Source organism: Lepidothrix coronata, unplaced genomic scaffold (assembly GCF_001604755.1).
Source record: "Lepidothrix coronata isolate B3197 unplaced genomic scaffold, Lepidothrix_coronata-1.0 Scaffold24, whole genome shotgun sequence".
Classification (NCBI taxonomy): domain Eukaryota; kingdom Metazoa; phylum Chordata; class Aves; order Passeriformes; family Pipridae; genus Lepidothrix; species Lepidothrix coronata.
In genome coordinates, this window is record NW_016690204.1 from 2,778,273 (window position 1) to 2,799,706 (window position 21,434).

Genomic DNA, 21,434 nt, shown 5'->3' on the forward strand with positions numbered 1-21,434 from the left:
GCGAGTGAAGCCCTTGTGTCCCGCCGAGCCGGGCGCTGCTCATTAGCCGGGCGGGGCGGTTAATTACGGCCGTTAATTACCGGTCCCGGGGGGTCCGTCGATGCTGTGCGGGTCGGCCCAGCATTCCCCCTCCCCTCCTCCATCCGCGGCTCCCCGGTGTCAGTACCCCGTGCATGCGCCCCTCCCTCCCCCACCCCTCCTTCCCTCTCTCCCTCCGGGTCCGTTTTTACACCGAATTCCGCGGTTTCACGTGTTGTTTTTTGTAACCTGCGCTCGCGGGGGGGGGGGGGGGGGGGGGGGGGGCGGGCGGCGGGCGCGCGCTCGGGGCTGCCCTGTGTACGCGCTTGTCGCTGTTCCCGCCGCGGTTCTGAGCGCATTAAAGATGTGTGTTTGTGGCTTCCCGGTGCTGCCCGGACTCGTTTGTTGTCGCGGGGTCCGCGCCGGCCCCGGCCCCGCCACCGCGGCCGGGCGGAAGGGCCGCCCTGCGGCATGACGTCACTTCCGCCGTGCGGCGGGCGATGGAGGCGGAAGTGACGGCGGCGGCGGGTGAGTGAGAACGGGGCGGGGAAGGGCCGGGCCCGGGGGCACCGGGGTGGGCTGAGCCCCCCGGGCGGCGGGGGGGCACCGAGCCGCCCCCTGGGCAAGGGGAGCTCCGTGCGGGCGGCCTCCTGCTGCCCCGCGTGCCCAGGCCGCACCTCCGCGCTGGGAGGGGACGGGAGCGGGCTCCCACGGTGTCTCCGCTGCCCCCGCGGGGCTGCCGCCTCTGGGAGCGCGGAGCGGCTGTGACAGCACGGGGAGAGGGGCAGCCGCGGGGCCGGGCCGGCGGGACCCCGCGGGTGTCAGTGACACGGCCGGGCCGGCGGGACCCCGCGGGTGTCAATGCCTCCAGCAGCGCTTGGCCCAGCCCTGGTGCCTTCCCCGTTTACCCGGAGGGATTTTCAGCTCAAGAGGTTTCCCAGAAGCACAGTGAGAAAGAAGCCTGGGACAGAATTTAATCCCTTCTTCCAAAGCCCAGGCCCTGCCGAGGTCGTCTGACCCATTTACCCCGTGCTTGGCGGCTGCGGGGCAGCCCGGGGAGGTGCTTGTGCAGCACCCGGGGCTGTGCTTCAGTCAAACAGATGCGAGAGACAGCTCAGCTCTGCAGGGCTTGGTGCACTCAGAGCCTCAGAGGGTTAAACTCCTGTTCCTCTCTCCCTCAGCACCCCACGAACCTGGTCTGCAGAAAGAAAAATGCTTTAGTGTGTTCCACTCTGACCTCATTTCCAGCGTTTTTCCCCCTTATTTTGTAAGGCAGGAGCCTCTTGTGTAACTGCTGGGAGTGAGGGGGCTGCCTGTCCTGCAGTGGGGGGGGGAACCAGCCCTGCCCAGCACCAGGGGAGGGGCTGTGGAGGCTCCCTAGGGATGGATATCGGGAGTGGGGTGGAATGGCCTCGAGTGAGCTTTGCTCTGTGTATGTGTGCAAGACAGGAAAGGGAAAATTCCATTTCTTGGGGGTGGGGGGAAAGAGGTTTCTCTTGGAAATGGCTGACAAGGACAACAGGGTTGGGAGAAGGATGTTGTTTCATAGAATCTCAGACTAGTTTGGGTTGGGAGGGACCTTAAAGACCATCCAGTTCCATGCCCTGCCATGGGCAGGGACACCTTCCACCATCCCAGGTTGCTCCAAGCCCCATCCAACCTGGCCTCGGACACTTCCAGGGATGGGGCAGCCACAGCTTCTCTGGGCAACCTGTGCCAGGGCCTCACCACCTTCACAGGGAAGAAATGTCTCTGAGTGAGGTGGGAGGTCTCTGGATGAGCTGGGGGTGTCTCTGACACGGGAGGTTCAAACACCTGCTACCCTGGGATTGTTTCAAGGGATTTGCAGCAGTCAGTGAGGGTGAGTGGCTTGGATCCAGTGGAGCCTCTAAGCCCTGGGATGATAAATGATGGGTGTTTCTGCAGCTCAGTTGTTGTTACTGGCCTGACCTGTAGTCAGTTCCACACAGCTTTAATGATGTTCTTCATCTTAAGAGTTTTGATTTTCCCATTGCTCTTATGGAAGAAGCACTGTATCATGTTTTGCTCTTCCCTAAACTAGTTTCTGTGTTTGAAACTCTGACTCTAGTGAAAACTGCCCTGGGGAAGAGGAGTTCTTGCCTACAAATGCCAAATGTATCGCATTCCAAGGTGGAGGAGTTTCTAATTCCCTTGCTGTGGGGGCTCTGTGGCACCTCCTGTGTCTGTGCACAAGTGTCATTTTGGAAGAACCTGATGTTTTTGAAGAGACCTGTGTTAACAGAGGCAAAGCAGCAAGAGTGAGAGGAGGGGAAAGGACAGCTCCAGCAGGAGAACCACAGTATCCCTGAATGCTTTGGGTTGGAAGGGACCTTAAAAGCCCATCCTGTTCCACCCCCTGCCATTGAAAAGACACCTTCCACTAGCCCAGGTTGCTCCAAGCCCCATCCAACCTGGCCTTGGCACTTCCATGGATGGGGCAGCCACAGTTTCTCTGGGCAACCTGTGCCAGGGCCTCACCACCCTCTTTGGTGGGGTTTGGGTCCTTACAAAGGCTGCAGAGACATGACAGGAACAGAATTCCCTGGAGTCAGACGGTGCAGGTGACTCAGCAAAGCAAAGAGCTCGAGTGCAGGGGGCAGCCTGAGTGTCTTTGGGAAGGGAAATCTCATATGGGGGAATCTTATGTGTTGTTTCCTCTTGTCTGGACCCTGATCTAAGTGGGACTGCAGGAAAGGAAACAAATGACCCAAGGCTGAGTGTCATAGCAGGTGACTGCCTGGCGAGTTTGCTGCAGTGCCGCGCTGTGCATGGGATCAAAACCCAATAGTCGGCTTGTGGAAGACAGCTGTGAGGGGAATGTTGGTTCTTACTCAGAGCAAAACTTGGCTGTTCTGTCATTACTGATTGCAGCTCAGGGCTTGCAGCAATTTCAGGTTGACAGGAAGGGAACCTGTAAGGTGCTTAAAACAAACAAACGGAAGGAAACCAGCCAAATGCTGTGTTTGTGTTCCTAAAATGGCCAGTCAAAACCTGATTTCATCATTCTGTGAAAGACAGAAATGTGTTGAATATCAAATCTAAGTTAGGATATACTGCTAGGAGTTTTCCAGGAAGAAGTGCTGCCTGGTGACATTACAAATGCTGTGGTTTGGTGTTTTATGGGTGGAAAATGAGTTCAACCTTCCATCACACTGATTTTTAAATGGTTTCTGTCACCAGCCTTCACCTACCTGACTGTGTGTGGTTCTCTGTGCTCGTCAGGCACAGTTCTGTCACAGGCAGCAGTTCTGCATGACTGGTAATGGTGGTTTAGCTGCACAAGTGTCACTGGTTTGGTTCAGATCAGATCTGTAAATCTGTGCTGTGGCTTCAGCAGAAGAGGTTGGTCAGTCCCTCATGAAGGTGAGTAAAGCTGTTTTGTCCTGAGCATGGTGGTGTTATTGTGGGATGGGAAAGGGTGTTTGTTCCCCTCAGCTTTGGTCAGAGTTTGCTCCTAGCTCATCCCGTGGCTGGGATAAGCAGCCTTTAGAGTTTGTGGAGGGCTGGAGCCCTGTCTGAGATGCAGATCCTGGCTGTGCTCCCTCAGTTCAGTTCAGGTCTGTCCCATGTGCTTTCTAATTATTTCCTTTTCTGCAAACTCTTCCTGCCACCCCTGGGCAGGGAGCTGGTGCTGGCTGTGGGATCTGCTGCGCGGGGTGCGCGCCACACAACAACAACGGGGTCCTGTCACTGCCCGTTCCCTCGCGAGGTGCCTGGACGTGTTAAACTTCCCCGGGAATTATTTCGCGTCCTTTTATCAGCGGGAGACAAAATGTCGGCTGCTGGAGGGCAGCGAAACCATCTCAAATGCACGCTATCGTTTTCTGCTTGTCTTCAATTAAACTGATTACCAGACCTCTTTGTTGCTCAGCGCTCAGGCCGTCTCACACGCTGCCAGCGCGTACTTTGGCAGCGGCGGGCGATGGGATTTCCTGCATTGTTTGAGTCTTTGCCGCTGACCTTCGTGGTCCTTGTTCTGGCACTGCCTCTGCTCTGGCAGGGGTGCAAAGGGCATTATTGAAAGCCTGAAAGGAAAGAGAAAGAATTGCTTTAAAGGCATTGAGGGCTCTTTGTACTCGGTGGCTCCTGGGGTCATTGGTGCAAAAGGAGGGGAATTGCTGGGGTTTTGGGATAATTACTGCTTTTTCATTGTTCTCATCCCACTCTAGATGACAATGGTGTGATTTGTAGCGAGTCATAAAAATAGGCCTTCCGTGCAGCCTTAAGCTTGTGTCTTCCCTTTTGGCTGAGGGGGGAGAAGCCTGATTTTTGTTCCTCTTGGGAAGTCTCATAGGTGCTGGAAGCGCTCGGCTGTGCCGTGGGGCTTTCCCAGCTCCAAACTGTGGAGGGCTCTGCTGGAGAGGCCAGCAGGGTTGTGCTGGAGCCCTGTTGCAGCCCATGCTGTGGGCACTGGTTTTGAGAAGATCCACCTAGAGGGACACCCAGAGGGACATGAGCCATCTGCCTCATCCCACGGGAGGTCACGGAACCTGCTCCTGCCTCCGCCCCCATCGCTGCGGCCGCTCTGTGGTGGTAAATCATTTGCTCAGCCTCTGCCTGCAGCCTTGTACCTTGAACCTGCTGAAGGTCTGGTGCAGGAACAGAGGTGTGCTCAGCTCTGCAAAGGCTGATTGCGTGGCTCTGTGTTCTTCCCCTTTCCATCTGGAGCCTTCCTACCCCAGTCAGGTGCCTGCAGTTGGTCTGGAAACAGCCTCGTGAAGGTATCCCTGGTGTGGCTGGTGCTCATGAGGAGGGCAGATCTTTGGAATGAGATACAACTTCTGCATTATTGATTCATTTGCATGGTATCGTGCAGGCTGGATTAAATTATCTGTAGTGTGATCCTGTACTTGATGTCATGGAATAAATGCCAGAGTGCTCAGGTTGGAGTGCTTTGTAACTCTGGCCTTATATGTCCGTCAGGCTCTGGGGTTTGTTAAAGGGTTGACAGTGGTGCTGAGCTGTCCCACTGATCCTGTACCTCACCCCCTGCATTGCCATAGGTCTGTCTCCTCTGGGATTTGTACCCAGAAGAGAAGAGGCCTCTGTGTGGGACAGGGGCAACCTGGGGAGCTGCAGCTGCCTGAAGGAGCTTGGCCTCCCAGGGTGACTCATCTTGTGTTTCACTGGACCTGTAAATGAACTTGGGCACGAAACATGAGATGCAACAAGCCCAGTTGCTGTTGGAGTTGAAAGCCCGGGCTCTCTGTGCTGTGTTAGTGCTGAGTTTAAGCTCTTTTCTGTTGGGGAAGTAAAAGGCTCCAGTGGACAATCCAGGCACGTGACTGCTGGGCACGGTCATGGAAAATTGGCTCGGTTGTCATGTTTATTTGCTCTGATATAACTTTTCATAACACTGTCATGCAGCTTTTTCCAAGCCCACTGGAATGTGTTATTCTTTATTTCTTCCCTTCTGCTGTTTTTTTGAAGAAGCACTGTCAGAGAATCTGTGTGCAGCATTGATTTTTATTACTGTTGTGGGTAATGAGGTACAACCTTCTCTAACTGACTAGCACTCTTTTTTCCCCCTTTTATGGCACATTAGCACAGAACCCCTCTGTTTCTTGTAGCTGTAGCTCAAGATTATGATTTATAGCAGGAGAAACTAAAATAGCAGTTGTTAGCTCTTCCAGTCTGATAAAATCAAATTTGCCTGACTTTAGTCTCAATTCCTGCCTTGTTTTATCTCCGGGGAGGGAAGTCATCACTCTCTTGCCTTCTGCAGGGCTGGGTTGCTGAACTTATCCAGTGTTTTGTCATCTGAAAAGGTATTGAATAGCTTTGGTTTGTTCCTGTACAGAATATGCTGGTGTTTGTTTCTCTCTCTCTCTCTCTCCTGGAGTGGCTCAAGTGCACGTTACAGTAGGGAACAGCCCTATATGTTGAGATATAAAGGTCACAAGTCTTTCCTTTCACCTCTCCAGCCGGGAGTCAGGCTGACATGCACAGGAGGTGGCAAGAAGTCTTTGCAGCAAAAGGAGCTTTTGGGGTGTTTTTCTTGAGGGAGACCTATAGACCAGTCAGTCCTTTCTGCGTGGGGTCTGTAGCCTTCTTTGTCCAGCTCTGGCACAGCTGATTCCCTCCTCTGAAGAAGAATTAGTGCTATTCCTGCATCCCACAGTCTCTCCTCATTGCTCCATGTGGGAGACCTCCAGCACCAGCAGCTCTGTGACAATACACTGGTTTGCTCACCTCCCATTAAATGTTTCCAGCGTGACTATCAGGTAGTAACAAGAATATTTTAATGGATTTTTTTTTTTAATACATTCCAAAACGTATTTTAACTTCTCTGTCCGTTGTTGCAGGTGAAGGGGGAGAAGGGAGTCTGAATACCCACGAATGAGCTGTGATGGATAACAAAGATTCAGAAGCTGAGATCCACCCTCTGAAGACTGAGGATGCAAAAGCTCAGGAGAACCATGAGAACTCCGTGGAGAGGAGGATCATCAGCAAGCAGACGGCGGGGCTGTCCCGGCTGTCCCGCTGGCGCACGGCCGCCTTCTTCGTCTCCTTGTTCCTCTGCCTGGTCATTGTCTTTGCTTTCTCCTTTATCATCCCTTGCCCAGAGAGACCAGTGTCAGAAAAAACGTGGTTCCAAAACTACAACAACGCAGGTGAGTTTGCTGTAGCACAGTAAATACTTACCAAGAGTCCTTTTGCTTTCTGTGCCACAAATTTGGGTTGTTGGACCTCCACCTAAGCACGACGTGGAGCCAGACCTGCAGGAGTGCTGCCCTTGGGAGCCTGAGCTCTGAATACCTGACCTGGATAAGCAGTGGCCTGGCATAATTGGAGTGGCCTTCCAGGAGGTGTTTACAGGAGCTAGTGGAGAAATTACATGCTGCTCTGAAGCACTGACAAGGTAGCAGACTGGCCTCATTTGTTAAAAAAAAATGGGGAAGGGTATCTGGGAATGAATCTCTGTTGAAGTTTGCTCTGTAAAATGTTCCCTTGAAGTTTGAGCTGAGGTTGGAGACAATTAGGCATTTTTTCCTCCGTCCCTATGACTTTCTCCCTTTTCCCCATGACCAACAGGAAAGGGGAGAAGAAGAATTCCATCTTGTTGTTTTTATAAATTGCTTTATAGTTGCTATTGCTATTTTTATTCTAGTTGCTTTGGTTGGCTCTTCAACCTGGGTCCTGCTCCCCAGTGGCTCAACATTGGCTTCTGGGAGATCTGTTCTTTAATCTTGTATGCAGGAAGTGCTGGAAATGCAAAGACAGTGCTCACAGCAGGGACTGAGCTGTGTGTGGTACTGCAGACATCCCAGGTGCTGCTGCTCTGAGCTCAAGAAGGCTGCTTTTAGCTGAGAAAGATGGAATGTCTGGGTTTTCTGGGTGGATTTTGGGGGTTTTTTTTATGCTTCAAGAATAGCAACCCCACACCAAGACCAGAGTTGTTCTTAGTTCAGCGTTGTTCAAATTCTGGCTGCTTGGCTATAAAAATAGACAAATCCACGGGGGGATAGCAAATTTAAAAAATCCTTTGGCAATAACTTCCTGTCCCTTGGTACTCGTGTACGTGGCATTTTTTAATACAAAATCCAATTTGTCCTAACGTTACACTGTCCGAGATGGAGGCAGTGAGTAGGTCTCTAGGAATTTGTGTTTTGCTCCAGCCAGCTCTGCTGTGGGCTGAGGAAATCCTCACCAGAGCCTGGCTTGTGGTCTCTTACAGTGGCCTACCAGTTCCTTGCTTTGGAAGATGTGAACGAAGACAAAGTGCAAGATGTCCTCTTTGTTTTCAAAGCCAGCAACGGCAGCAGCAGCTTCAACAGCTCCTGCCTGGATGAAGGTAGCTGACTCAGGGACAGAAAGCCTTGTAGTGAGGGCTGTCCTTTCTCTTTTAGTTCTAAGTAGTGAGAGACTGGGAGATAAAACTGGGTGAGCTGGGTGGGGAGAGGAGCTGGGTGAGTCCCAGCTCCCGGCGGTGGTGCGGGGCAGCAAAGGTGGTGCAGGTAGAGCTCCCTCTGACATCTCTTCTCCTCAGGGCTGCCTTCTCCCTGTGCCTTTGTTGCTGCTGTGTCTGGCACGAACGGCAGGCCTCTCTGGGAGAGTCCTGTAGCCGAGGATGTGGAGTGGCTGCAGTGTGGCATCCAGGAGCTCGGCGGGGCGGGGGCCCCGGGCTGCCTGGTGGTGGGGAAGCCAGTGGCCCTGACAGCCCTGGACCTGCGGACAGGTGAGTGTGGGCAGGGTCCTGCTGCCAGCCAGGGGACAGGGCCCTGGCAGTGTGACATGACTGGTACATGAACTAAGGGCACCGAGTGTTCATTGGCTTGAAAACCTCGCCAGAGCCATTCGCTGGGTGTCGAGGAGCTCTCTCAGCCTCGCTGTTCCAAAGGCTGGGCTCTGTGCTGGGGGTTTGTGCCAACCAGTGTTTCATAAGACCAGCCTTTCAACAGCTTTCTAAACAGGAGGAGCAGTCAGTAGCTGTGAATGTTACACTCTCAGGGGCTGGACACACACCTCCACCTTGCAGCATTTCCCAGTTATTTGCATGTGCGTGCCAGAACCACCTGCAAGTGGGAAGAGGAGTGGGAGTTCTAGGGGTTTATGATTTTCAAGTCATCAAGGAGAGCACTTAGATAAGTACTTGCCAGCCTGTTTCAGTAGTCCAGGATTTTGCCTGGAAAGGTTTCTTCCTTTCTGAGCCTGGAGATGGAGAAATTCCTCATCATCTTGCCCAACACGGGGTGGGGTAAGGAGTGCCTGTACTGCTCTGGGAGCAATGATCATCTGCTGCACCTTGAACCTTCCTTGCTGACGAAGCCTAAAATACATTTCCATTTTGGGGATCACTGTTTCAGAGGTCAGAACAATGCATGTTCTCCCTAGGATCCCATTTTCTGTATCTGGTATTGGAACCCTCACATGCTGTTTTCCAAAAATTGTGAGACAGAAAAAGCAAGAGGTACAGCTCTAAAGAACCTGAGGAAAATCTAGAGTAGCTTTTAATTTCCAGTGTAGATGGAAGTGTAGGTACACACAGCTAGAAAGTTTCTGTACCAATGGAGATATCTTAGCACTATTTCTTTCATGTGTAGGCCTTAGCACAGGTTATTTTTAGACTATTAATGAAGTAGTTGCTTTCAGGTCAAAGTGTAGAAAGTTGGCTGCTGAGCCAAAGGCCTGTAACTAAAGACAACCATAAAGAAGTAGCACAAGCATGGAGAGAAGGAGCCAGGCTAAGCTACAGGTCACAGCAATACAGTAAAGAAAACATTCCATAGATAACTTAAAAGCAAGAGAGGAAAATGTGCTTCAGATAGAGAAGTGGATAACCCAGAAGTTTATGTGTTTGATGCCTTTTTGCTGTTGAGTAGGTTAAAAGCAGTTTCTGAGCGTGGTTGACTTTTACTGGGGGTTAGGAGGGCAGAGTAGAATAAAATGTATTTAAATAGGCTAAATGTATTCAAAGAGGCAAAGTCTGACTTACATCACTGTGTGCTAAAAACAGTAGCCAGCACAATCTTTAGCTGTTAATGATTCATCATCATGGAGGATTTGGTGAGATTCCAGGGCTCTCAGGCTGTCTAGCCCCTGCCTGTAGGAAGATTGAAGTTAGAGATAGGCAGATTATCATCTGAAAGTGTCTGATGTGGTTTTGATCATTAAATGCTGATAAAGTTAGTGTTTTTCTGTCAATTCAAGTTGTGTTAAGTCGTGCTTTCTTCACTGCCAGAAGAAGTGACCTGAGCAAACAAGAAGGGAAGTGTAGGAGTGCAAGCTGCTGTTTGTGTGGGACATCTAACATTCTTGCATGTTTATCTTGCCAGCAAACTGGGACACAAGAGCTTAAGATTAACTGTTCCAGGTCAAAGCAAAAGTCTTTGTAGCTGTGTATTCCCTCTCTGCCAGGGCCAGGAGCAGAGTCTTGAGGAAGAGAATGGGAGTGTTTTGTTACACCTACTCTCTTCACCTGATCCTCCAGCAGCCTGCACTGTGAACCCTCTGGTTATCTCTGGTCTCCTGAGGGATCTGGCAGAAAAAGCAGCACGATGATCAGATATGTGGAATTGCTTCTGTGTGAGGAATCACTAAATAAACCAGAACTGCAGCCTGGAGAATGTCTGTCAGGGAGGAAAGTCTCTGTGTCCTCTGCAGCTGCTTGAAGTGAGAGCTGAACTCAGTCATCTAAGTTCCAATTTTATTACTCCTTCCAGACAAAAAAAAACCCCAGCCCTTTCACCCAGGTTAGATTTGCAGTCTAGGCACTTGTCTAATTTCCATCTTGGCTCCTCTTGCTGTGCCTCTGCTGTGACCCCGGGCTCTGAGGAAGCACCACAGCACTCAAAGTGTCAGACAGAATTGTCCCATCTCCTGGTGATGGAGCAGGAGGGGACTGGTTTCACAGTTCCTGCTCTTTGGGGGTTGGGTTAGAGCACGAAAAGCTTCTCAAGTGCTTGGTGCTGAACCTGTCTCACTGTAACCTGTTTCTGTTAAGTCAGACTGTTCTTTTAAGAGACTGAGGTGCTTTCTCCCAAACTGCTCTCTGACCAGCAGAGATTAGAGCTTTATGCATTAGCAGTGAATTTCATCAGCCTGGTCTGTCTTTGGTGCCTTTGGACTATGCTGAAGCCAGGATGTTGTAATTTAAAACTCGAGTTCTCTCCTTCCTCTGCCTGCTTAGTGTCTTCAGGGGCAAAATTCTTTGCCTTCCCGTGATTTCCTAGAGAAACTAGAAAATCTGCTCTCTTCTACTTCACATCTGTTGTCATAGTAACAAATCCAAGTGGTTTTTTTCAGTGTTGCAGTAAAAGCTTTGGAGGAATCCTACTGGAAATACATCCTGCCTTAAATTATTGCAGACAGCATCAGGTAGTAATTCCTTGGCCTTCAGTCCAGCTGCCTTCCTGACAAAGAGCAGATGATTACTTTGCATTCCTGACATGATAATTGCTGTGTAAAGGGAAGGGTCAGCATTTCCCCTCTGGGCACTTTGTAAGAGACTGGAGTGTTCCTTAAAACCCCCCAGCAGTGTCCTTCCCACCAGGTTCCACTGGAGATTCCACTGGGCAATGACTGGAAAGTGGCCAACAGCCTTGGACTGGGTGGATGGAGTGGAGCCACTCAACTTTATGGAGCTGTTGAAGAGAAACACCCCCCCCCATATTTTTTAAAAAAACAAAGCTTTTCTACCTCAGTTTACAAACAAGTTTGCATTCTTCAAACGGGAGAGAGGTGGGATGTGGCCAGAGATGTGGCTGGTCATGTCAGCATGGAACATCTGCAGGAACATTCTGCAGGGGGCAAGTTGCAGGAAAAAAAGGTTTTGCCAGGAGGAGCTGCAACACCGTGGTCAGAATTCAGCTGCTTTATGATCTCAAAATGTCTGTGCAGATTTAGGTGCAGAGCAGCAGGGATTTAGACCCCAACAAAGGATTCTCCATGCCATGAACGTGCTGGGAATTTTGTTAACCTAAGGCAAAAGGAAGGCAAGCTGTTCTTTGTGCCAGGGTTTTGGGTGCATTCCTGCAGGCAGCTAGGGTTACTTTCCAGTGGAAGATGAAATTGTGGATACTGGGATCCACTGGGAATGCAGAAATGCAAGGAAGTACCCCATGATGAGCATAAATGTGGCTGGTTTGTGGTGCTGCTGGGCTGGAACAGGAACATTCAACCTGAGGTGCCTCTTAGTGACTGTTTCACACTGTCTTCTAGGGCAGATTCAGTGGAGACAACCCAGTGACTTTGGAGCTAATTACACTCTACTGACTCCTGTGTCAGTGATTCCAGATGTGGATAGTGATGGAGTTCAGGACCTGATAATCTTTATTGCTACAGGAAAGAAGGTATGTCCTCCTGAAGCTCTGATAACCCCAGTGGCTGGAGCACAGGGCATGGCAGGAATGCTGTTTATTACCACCTTGTGGTCCAACAGGAAGTGTCCAGAAGCCTCTGATTTCTGTGGGTTTGGGGTGGGTTCTTTCTCACCCTCCAGGGATGTACTTGCAAATCAATGCAAGTGTTTTATGGTTTAAAAAAATAAAATAAATCAAAGAGCTGGCCAGGAATCCCTTCCCCTGTTCAGTCTGCTCTCCTCACTGTGTGTTCCTGGGCTGCCTGTGGAGAGAGCCTGGGCAAGATGAGCTTGCAGTTTTCTGCTTCTCTGCTCAGAGAAGTGGAAGTGAACAAACCCTGACAGCTTTGGCTCTTAGATCAAAGCACAGCTGACAGACAATGCTTTTGTACCACCACTGCCCTTTTCTGATCCCTCCCCTCTCTCTGCCTGTGGTCTGCTTTTGCCCTGCTCTCTTGCCAGTGTCACTGTGCTGGTTAATTCTGACCTGGGTTCATTCAGTTAAAGAGCTGCTGGTTCTGTTATCTCTGTCCATATATTGCTTTTCACATTTCTGAGAGGGGGAAAGTCATGTAGCTGAAACTGGTTTTGTACTAAAATACCTACATCTGTGATTGAGTGGCACAGCATTGTCTGCATGCCTGCTCTGTCCCGCTCAAAGCACACAAGTTACAGCTCCCTGCAAGTCTCATGGGAGCAGTGGGAGCCCCATGTCCTCATACCAGAGTCACAGAATCACAGATGGAAAAGACCTCCAGGATCACCAAGTCCAACCTGTGCCCCATCCCCACCTTTTCACCCAGACCTGAGTGCCACGTCCAGTCATTTCTTGGACACCTCCAGGGATGGTGACTCCACCACCTCCCTGGGCAGCCCCTTCCAATGTTTAACAACCCTTTCAGTGAAGAAATTCATCCTAATAGCCTGGACCTCCCCAGAGGCAGTTTCCTCTCATCCTGTCACTTGTTCTCTGGGAGCAGAGCCTGACCCCCCCCCACCCGGCTCCCCCCCTCTTGTCAGGGAGTTGCAGAGAGTAGAAAGGTCACTCCTGAGCCTCCTTTTCTCCAGGCTGAGCCCCTCCCAGCTCCCTCAGCTGCTCCTGGTGCTCCAGACCCTTCCCAGCACCATTCCCTTCTCTGGACATGCTCCAGCTCCTCAATGTCCTTCTTGTCATGAGGGGCCCAGAACTGGACACAGGACTGGAGATGTGACCTCAGAAGTGCCAAGTACAGGGGTACAGTCACTGCCCTGGTCCTGCTGACCACACTGGGGCTGGTATAAGCCAGGTGCCATTGGCCTTCTTGGCCAATGTCTTCCATAAGAAAATAGGGTTTTGCTGTCTGAGGCATTGTTGTTGCCAGAGTCATCAGAAATTCTATCCTCTCTGACTCCTATGGTTCTCTTCTGTTCCCTTTCCTCCTTGCTTTTGCTATCCCAGTTATCTCAAGACTTTTGTTTTTTTAATCTTAGCCAGCCAAGAAATGTTTGAATGTAGCCTCTGTTCTGCAAGACTGCCTTTTGATCTGTTTTCCATTTAAGCTCTCTAGCTATCTTGGTATGAAATCCCTTCCTCCCTCCGGACTTGGCAAGCATTCTGTCAACTTAAGGAAAAGTATGTTCTTTTTTGAGAAATCACACAAACTGTAGGGAGCTTGAGTGGAGCTGTGCAGCTTGGAAAGGGCAGTCTGGTCAGAAGAGATTCAGAACCCCAGTGAAGGAGCTTTGCTGCTATCAAGGGCTGAAGCTGAACGTTCCTGAAAGGGCAGAGCTGTGAGCAATCTGTGGGGAAGGGTCTGTGTGCAGGGGGTTTTGTGGCAGCTTTTTCAGAGACCCTCATTGACCCCCTACCTGCTGCAAACTTCAGCACCAATACATCCCAGAAAATGCAGTTTTCAGGATCCGTGACCTCTGGCAGCACACAGAGGGGTTGGGCAGTGCAGGGGCTGAGGTGATGAGTGTTCTCTCTCCCTGTGTGAATATGTTTGGCTGTCACTGTCCCGGGGCAGCTGGACCGGTGCTTGCCAGTAAAGGTGATCCTGGTCTACAAGAGCTGGTTTGTGTCTCCTCCCAGTGCAGGAGGCTGGGAACAGCTGCTCTCCCTCTCCAGTTGTGTTCTCATTCTCCTCAGCAAACTTTGTCCCTTATTCACCTGCCAGACCCTCCAGATTCACTCCAGGAGCAGCAGATTTCCTTTGCTTCCCCAGTGCATCCCTTTGAAGGAAGAGGAAAGGGTTTCTGCCTGACTCAGCATCTCTGTGGATGCTTTTTCTCTGAGTCTGATGCTTCTCTTTTCCCTAATGTGCATTGCTCTCCCCAGACTGTGACTGTTGACCAGACATTTGAATCTGATCCTGATTTTAACCTTTATTCCCCTGGGTGAAATGTTTTTAGTGGATCCTGTTACCCTGCACAAAGAATAGAAAGAGAAAGAAACCCTTCAGCTCTTTTATCCCCTTGGACTTTACATCAGACTTAGGAGGAGTAGATTAGGGCACTTAAAACATTTAGCAGAGCTGCTATGTGAAGCCAAGTTTCCCTTGTGTCCATATGGTGCTTTGTTTCTGCCTTTAGCTGCTCTCTGTCATTGTCCCTGCTCAGATCCACTCAAGATCCAGGTTCTGTCCCTGGCAGAGCTGGGGCTGCTGTTCAGCAGTCCTGGTCTGCAGGGAAGGTGGGTGGCAGAGGTAGCAAAATCTCAGGGTAAGTGGCTGTGCTGGAATTGGTTTTCAAACTTGCAAAAGTATTCACAGCAGAGGGGTCACCAAACTCGTGCCCACTCCTCCAAAACCAGGGAGAGACTTCCTGTCCGAGCCTGTGCTGCTCCCATTCAGCTGCTGTTCACTATCAGTTTTAACCTTGTTGTTTTTTGGTTTTTTTAATCCCTTCCCTGTGTAGATTAAGAGCTTCATCCATTCAGGAAAGAATGGCAAGCAGATTGGCTCCACTGGCAGCCTGGCTGTGGATGGGAGCGCTCGCTACATCAGGCTGAACCTGGGCTCCTCCCCCTATTTCCTTTTCTATACAGGTACAGTTCTGCTTGGGAATTCAGTCTGGAAGAGTGATTGTAACTGTGAAATCGGGATTACTAAACATTTTTTTGGCTGAGAGAGTGTTTTGCATTCCTGAAAGCCATGTGGTGCTTCCCCCTGGCCGAAGAGCTGTTCAGGGCCAAGAGAAGGGGGGGCTTCTGCTTAAACTGTGGTTTGTTATGTACTGTAGTGATTTTATTTAACAAATGTCAGGCATGTAAGGATTAAGCAGTCATTTATAGCAAATGATTACTGTGGAGCACTTGGATTATGAACAGATAAGATGTTAAAAGCATTCAATAGCAGGCTTGAATCTCAAAATACCACTACAACTCTATGATGCAAGCCCTAAAAATATAGTTTATCTGCCAGATCTGGAAAAATCATAGAGTTCAGAGCAGGGGCAGGATAACTTATCTCTCTCATTCTTGCATTTATTTTTTTTTTCTTGCGCAGAAAACTCTCTCTATGCATATTCTCTGAAAGATCTGTACAATGCAGCAACTGGGATGGAAACTAAGCTTCCCAGCCTCCGGCAAGATCCTCAGTGGGAGAAGAACATTGACAGCCCCACGCACCGCGTATCCCTTCTCAGGTGTGAGGTTATGTCTTGGGGGCTGGTGGAGTGGAGGGTGCTGGTGTTGCTCTCAGGATGGGCTGCTGGGGCTTTGTTCTCTCCTGACTACATGGCTTTTGGACTAGGAGCACGTCCAAAGCTTAGGAAGAGGGCTGGTGTAAATGGCCTTGTCAGGGGTTCACAGAAAACCAGGGAAAGCAGGTTGGGGTTTCATATTTGCATTTATTGCGCAAGGGAAAACCCCAAAACCTCAGAGTGGAATCCTCCAGGATGATTAATGATTTCTCTGTCCTTGTTCAGCTCTGGAGACTTTCGCTACCTGGCAAAAATTCCTGGGCAGTCACGGGAGAACATCTTGGTTGTAGACTCAGAGGTGGCCACGCTGATCAATGGAAAGAATCTCCAGACTTTGTGGACCCTCAATGTGTCCCGTGCTTTGAGGTACTGTACCCAGTGTGGGCTGGATGTGGCATTTCCAGGTTCCCAGCAACAGCAGCGTCCTGGCAGATGCTGTTTTTGTTTATGCTTATTGTGTCATGTGCCCTCTGTTACCAAATGTCAGGGGCTGCTTCAGAACGGAGGAGCCCAGAGCTCTGATCCCTCACTCTGTGCCTGCTGTGACGTGGCTGGGCTCAGAGTTGGGGTGGTACCAGGCTGACCCAACGTTGTAGCAGTCGAGTCTCTTACCAGGGCAGTTGTGGGAGGATAGAGGCTGCTTGGAAAGAGCAAGGTATGCCCAAGCCACTGGGGTGGGTTCTGATCTCTCTCTTCTCTTCCTCTCCCTCAGTAAACCACTGCTTGGTTACTACAAACCTGATGTTCCTGGTATTGTCCTGGAGAGTGAAATTGGACCCAACAAGAAGAAGGTTTGAAATCTCTTCCTTTTAACTTCACTTTTCTCTGTATTTCACAGCTCAAGCAGGCATTGAGTCAAGGACAGCTGGTGGGATGTGTTCTCTCTGGCTGATTTTAGGAGGCTTTAAGCTAGGAAAGGATCTCTTTCAACAGGTTATTGAAGCCAGCTCAGGCACTTTAATTCTCTTGTCAGCAAGAGACTTCAATGACAGAACTCTGAACCCCTTGAAATAGCTGCAAAACTTGTGACTTGAACGTGGCCCACCCCAGGTCTCACAGCTCTGTGATGCTCCACTTCAAGTATTTCCTCATCTTCCCATCTGTCAGATACTTGTTCCCATAGACAGTGTAGGGAGAGACAGCTGACCTGACTTGTCTCTCATGGCTTGTTAGATCCCTTTGTTACGAGTTCCTTTCCTTTCTTCCCTGCTAGGTGATGATTGTTGAGAGTGCATCTGGAGCAGTCCAGTGGGACCTGAATCTGAACTCGGGAGCAGAGAGTCCTGAGCCAGCCACACTTTCCACTGCGGATCACCGGTCCACCTTCCTCATCTGGGGGGACTACGAGGAGCCAGGCAATGAGACAGTGAGTCCTGCTGCTGAGGGGTTGCTGTGCTCCAGACATAGAGCCAGAATTGGGTGGAGCTACTCCCTTCTCCTAGATGACATTCTCATCTGTCTGTGCCACTGACGCTGCAGCCTCCGTGCTGGGTGTGGGGTCTCTGCTGAAAGCACCCAGAGCCCTGTGTGTGATCTGGTCTCTACTGGGTCCTCACAATGTCCATACCAGTGTCTCTGCTAGCAGGTGGTGGCACCAACAGCTGATTATGTAGAGAAAAGGAACTTGGTGACTCTATGAGCAAAGTCACTGGGTGCCCAGAGCCCTGCCTTGGTGTGGCACTGTGAGTGGGGTGAGAGGCTGCTGCCCTGGTACCTTTGGAGGTGCTGCTGTTTCTCTGGGAGCCTCCCATGGCAGCACTGCATGCAGTGATCTCCTGTGGCCATGTGAATATCCTCTCTCTGCCCCAGGCAGCCTCTGGCAGCCTCAATGCACAGCTCAGCTGCTGCAGAGCCCTCCAGGGCAGTGACAGGCAGTGTTGGTGACAGGTTGTGTCTCAGAGGGTGCTGAAGCACAGCTGAGCCTCCTCTGCTTTCCTCGCTCACTATGCCAGCCCTGAGGTAAAAATCTGTCTCCTGCCTGCAGCAGGAAGGCCAGCTATTTTCAGGAAGCTTGGGGTGAGGAGGAGAGCACTGAGCAGAAAGCAAAATCCCAGCACTAGTTCCTAGTGACATCAGTCATGATGAGTTGGGCTGACATGGACAAGTGTCTGACTGGATGAATCCAGTCCAGCATGAGTAATAGCTGAGCCAGGTGCTGGTGTTGTCTCTGGGATAACGTGTGGGTCCGTGTCCTGATCGTGTCCTGTTGCAGAGATCCACAGCTCCCCTCCAGAAGCTTTACCTTTTCCATCCTTCCTACAATAACGTCCTCTTGGAGCTCCGCAATAACACAGACCAAATAATTGCATTCAGCGGTAAGTCCTCTCCCTCCAGCCCTCCAGCAGGGAGCTGTGGGAGGACACTGGTCCCTCCTGGCCTCCCTGGGTGTGTGGTGGTGGGTCTGGTGTCCAGGCCGAGCACAGAGGGCTTAGGCTGGGCGTTCCCTGTGCCTTGCAGCCGCGCTGTTCGAGCGGAGCCGTCACGCCTGCTACGTGCTGCTGAGGGGCCCCCAGCCCGGCCAGGAGCCAGGGCCCGTGTCACTGATGAAGAGGAAGCTGAAGGAGGATGTGTCAGAGAGCAAAGTGATCTGGCTGAACCAGGTGGCTGTGGACAGTGAGGAGTACATCCGGAACCGCCTCTACAGGATGCGATTCCACAGCCGGGACTGAGCCTGCCCAGGGAGGGGGAGAGGCTGCCCGGGGCCAGGCATCTCCAGGCTGCCTCTGCTCTGCAGCTGTGCTCTCAACAAGCCCAGATCACGGATTCAGATGGGAAACTGCCTTTCTCGACCTGCAAACCAAAGCATGGCTGGCAGGGAAGCACCCCCAGGTGTCTGGGGACACCCAGGCTGTGGGGGCAGCTGCCAGTGCATCCATCCTCAGAGCTGATGGGACTTCAGTGCTTGGCCACCACTGAGGTGTCATCAGCTTGGGGAAGAGGGCCCTCCCCTCCATCCCTCTGTGCCCGCAGAACTGTGCTGACTCGGGATTGTGTCTGGAGGAAAACGTGCTTGCTGGGGATGCTGGAGTGGATGATTTCTGGGGTGCTTGGAGCTCAATGTGTGATGTTAGATTTCCTTTCTGAGTCAGCTCTCCTGGCTGGGGGAGAAGTGCTTGGCTGCAGGTTGGTTTGCAATCACCCTCTCCTGGATTTGGGCCCTGCTTCAGTAGTGGTGGGTGTGTGTAGTGCCAGACCCCCTCCGTGCCTGTCAGTGGGGCTGGGGGTCACCTGGGCCAGCAGAGCACAGGTTAAAGTGTTGTTCTACTTAGAAAATGGCCTTTTCTATTAAGAACAGCCCCATATACCCTACTCTGCAGTCACCAGCCTGCCTGTGTCTGTCTCCTCTGCTGCTTCCTTCCCAAGCAGGCTGTGCAGTGTTGGTGACACCGAAAGGGAGCTGGTCTCCATGTTCCTCCCTGCCCTCAGTCTCATTATAGGTGATGAGCCCAGGGTGGCTGGTCCCTGGTGGTACCAACATCACCTCTCCTGATTTAAAGGAGCCAGAGGACCTAGGACATTTTTTTTCAGAGTAGAATTGCACTTTAACCTTTCCTGGGAGCTGGGATTGCTGCTCTGGGAAGCCCTGTACTCGAGTGGCAGTGCCAGCTCCCTGCTCATTCAGCCTTGCAGCTGCTGAAGAGCCTTCTCCAAGCACTGTCCCCTCTGCCAGGAGGTGGGCAGGAGCTCCATGCTGCTTCCCTGCCCTTGGAATTGAAGTGATGCTGGGTGGGGATCCTCGGGTGCCTCTGCCCAGCCCAGTATCCTGAGGGACAGGACAGGTTGCTGTGAGGAGATGACGTGTCCTCCTGGAGATCTGTGTAGCATCAGGGGGTGTTTGCTCTGCCCTGTCCTGGTGCATGCCACTGCAGGTTGTAGAAACAAAGTGTAAAGCCTGGAAAAGGGATTGAACTGCCTGCTCAGTCCTGAAGATAAAAACTAACCCTAAAAATAACCTCTCACAGGCTCTGCCCCCTCTGCCTGGAGGGGGTTTGGCCAGTGCCTCCCTCCCCTGCCGAGTCTCACACTGGGGGATGTGTAGAAACACTGTAGGATGGGAAACAATGCCAGGCTGTGCAGGGTCAGGCACTGGCTCTTCCCTTCAGCTGAGTCTGAGTGTGCCACAGGGCAGCTGCTGTCACCAGGCTCTTGGCACAGCTTCAGCCTTCCCAGTCTGAAAGCACGATGACCTGGGCTGCTGGACACACACCTCCTGCTTCCAGCTGGCCTGGTGGCTGCCTAAAGGATGCCCTGGCTCCCTCTGCCTAGTGACCAATATCCCAGGCAGTCAAGGGAGCCAGTCCTGGGGCATCCAGGCTGTGCCAGGAAGCCAGGGATGCTCCCTGGCGAGCACACCACAACCTTCAAAGCACCTTGAGCTCAAAATGGTGAGTTTCCCTCTCTTCCTCTCTTCACAGGCTGTTATCTGAGGGAGTCTGGGGTCGCAGGGATGTTCCCCTGCTGTGTCCCCCAGCCTGGGTTGCCTCTTTGCTCAGCACCTGAGGCCTGGCAGCCCCACAGGTCCCTGTGCCAGCATTGCAACCATAAGAGGCTCCAACGCCCTTCAGCCACCCGGGGCAGAGCAGGAGTGCGGTGCTGGGCAGGGAAACCCCAGGCTTGCATATTAGTCCAGCCTGAGTGCTGGATGTGGATTGTATCCCACTGAGATTCCCCTGGCAGGGAGTGGGGTGCCTGGGCTGTATTCTCACCACACTCTCCCTCCTCTGATCCCTTTCCCATAGGCACACTGAATGTTCCTTCAGGGGAGCTGGATTTTCAGCTTTGGGGAGCTTTTCTGGCTTTAAGTCGTCCATTAATGTTTCCAGGTACTTTGGAAACGCAGATTTCCCTGTGGCAGCTCAACTAAACGCATCAGTGCCAAACCAGCACCTTCTTAACAAAACCAGTCCTTTCTCCAGCTTATTTTCCTGTGTAATTGTTTTTTTTGCGGTATTTCCTGAATGACTTCGTGCCTTGATTCAATGACCCAGCTGGGTGGCGGTGGCGTATTATCACTGTGTTCTGTGTTAGCGTGATTTTTAACACTGAGACTGTTTGGTTTGATTCTTTAACTTATTGCAAATTGTGCCGTACAGGACTTGCTCTAACCGGAATGGTTTCAATAAACGCTCTTTTGCATTGTTTGTAAATGGTGCCCTGCTTTGGTGTTGCAGCGGAGGTTACACGAGACCTCTGGGATTTTGGCAGCCCTTTGGGTGGCTCCTGAAGGCAGAAACACCCCCCTTTTCGGGAGGGATCCAGGTGTCCTGGTGATGCTTGGATGGCTGAGGTGCTGCCTGCTGCCCGGCCTCACTGTGGGCAGTGATGGACCAGGAGAAGGGAGTGCGTGGAGGGAGGCTGGAGTTAGATAACCAGGCTGGGCCAGCCCATCCCTGCCCCCCACCCGGGGCTCCGTGACCTGGTTTTACACCCCAGATTCCTGGTGCAGTCCATCAGCAGGAAAATCTCATGCCGGGGCTTGGATTTGGATCAAGCCGGAGGGAGACGCGTGGCAGGCGCTGTCTCCGGGAGTGTGGGACCATCTGTCGCCGCCCGGTGCCTGCCAGCCCAGGGCCCCGAGCCCCATCCTGTGACCGAGGCTCCAGCAGCTTCCACTGCCCCCGGGCTCCTCTCTGTCCCAGCATTGAGCTCAGGATGCCCCCTGCTCCATGCCAGGGATCCCAGGCTCTGTGGCAGGGAAGGATACGAAATGCCCAGCATTCCAGGGACCACGGTGTTTGTTAGCCGGGATATGGGCTGGGAACACCCCCAGCCTGCTCCTCTCTGTGGGTCCCTGGGTGCGTGTGGAGCGGGGTGAGCTCCAAGGGTGAGCACTGGTGGGCACCAGCCCCCCTCTCCTTTACGTAACCACCACTGATAATCCCCCACAGCTGGGACTTGGCTCCCAGGAAGGGAA

The 21,434-nt window shown here is 51.9% G+C and overlaps 1 protein-coding gene across 5 annotated transcripts; it reads left to right on the forward strand.

Moving 5' to 3' along the window:
- Nucleotides 1-507: 507 nt before the first annotated feature.
- On the forward strand, nucleotides 508-20,667 carry FAM234A (family with sequence similarity 234 member A). Of its 5 annotated transcripts, none has more exons than XM_017808892.1 (12): nucleotides 508-546; nucleotides 6,345-6,653; nucleotides 7,718-7,834; nucleotides 8,030-8,218; nucleotides 11,701-11,831; nucleotides 14,735-14,864; nucleotides 15,325-15,463; nucleotides 15,746-15,886; nucleotides 16,233-16,311; nucleotides 16,734-16,886; nucleotides 17,733-17,835; nucleotides 17,978-20,667. In XM_017808892.1, exons 2-12 carry the CDS (start codon nucleotides 6,389-6,391, stop codon nucleotides 18,187-18,189), a joined length of 1,659 nt encoding a protein of 552 aa, XP_017664381.1. In that variant the 5' UTR covers nucleotides 508-546; nucleotides 6,345-6,388; the 3' UTR covers nucleotides 18,190-20,667. The 5 variants fall into 5 exon arrangements, with proteins under 5 accessions (XP_017664381.1, XP_017664385.1, XP_017664383.1 ...); XM_017808896.1 differs by lacking the exon at nucleotides 508-546 and adding an exon at nucleotides 2,490-2,600; XM_017808894.1 differs by lacking the exon at nucleotides 508-546 and adding an exon at nucleotides 2,909-3,402.
- Nucleotides 20,668-21,434: the final 767 nt, after the last annotated feature.

What these genes read in the sequence shown, in the direction of transcription:
- FAM234A (XM_017808892.1), top strand. Translation starts at nt 6,389, where the DNA reads ATGGATAACAAAGATTCAGAAGCTGAGATCCACCCTCTGAAGACTGAG. An exon ending in AGCCCTGGACCTGCGGACAG is followed by an intron (nt 8,219 to 11,700) that starts GTGAGTGTGGGC and finishes ACTGTCTTCTAG; the next exon opens with GGCAGATTCAGTGGAGACAA. An exon ending in AGGAGCCAGGCAATGAGACA is followed by an intron (nt 16,887 to 17,732) that starts GTGAGTCCTGCT and finishes GTCCTGTTGCAG; the next exon opens with AGATCCACAGCTCCCCTCCA.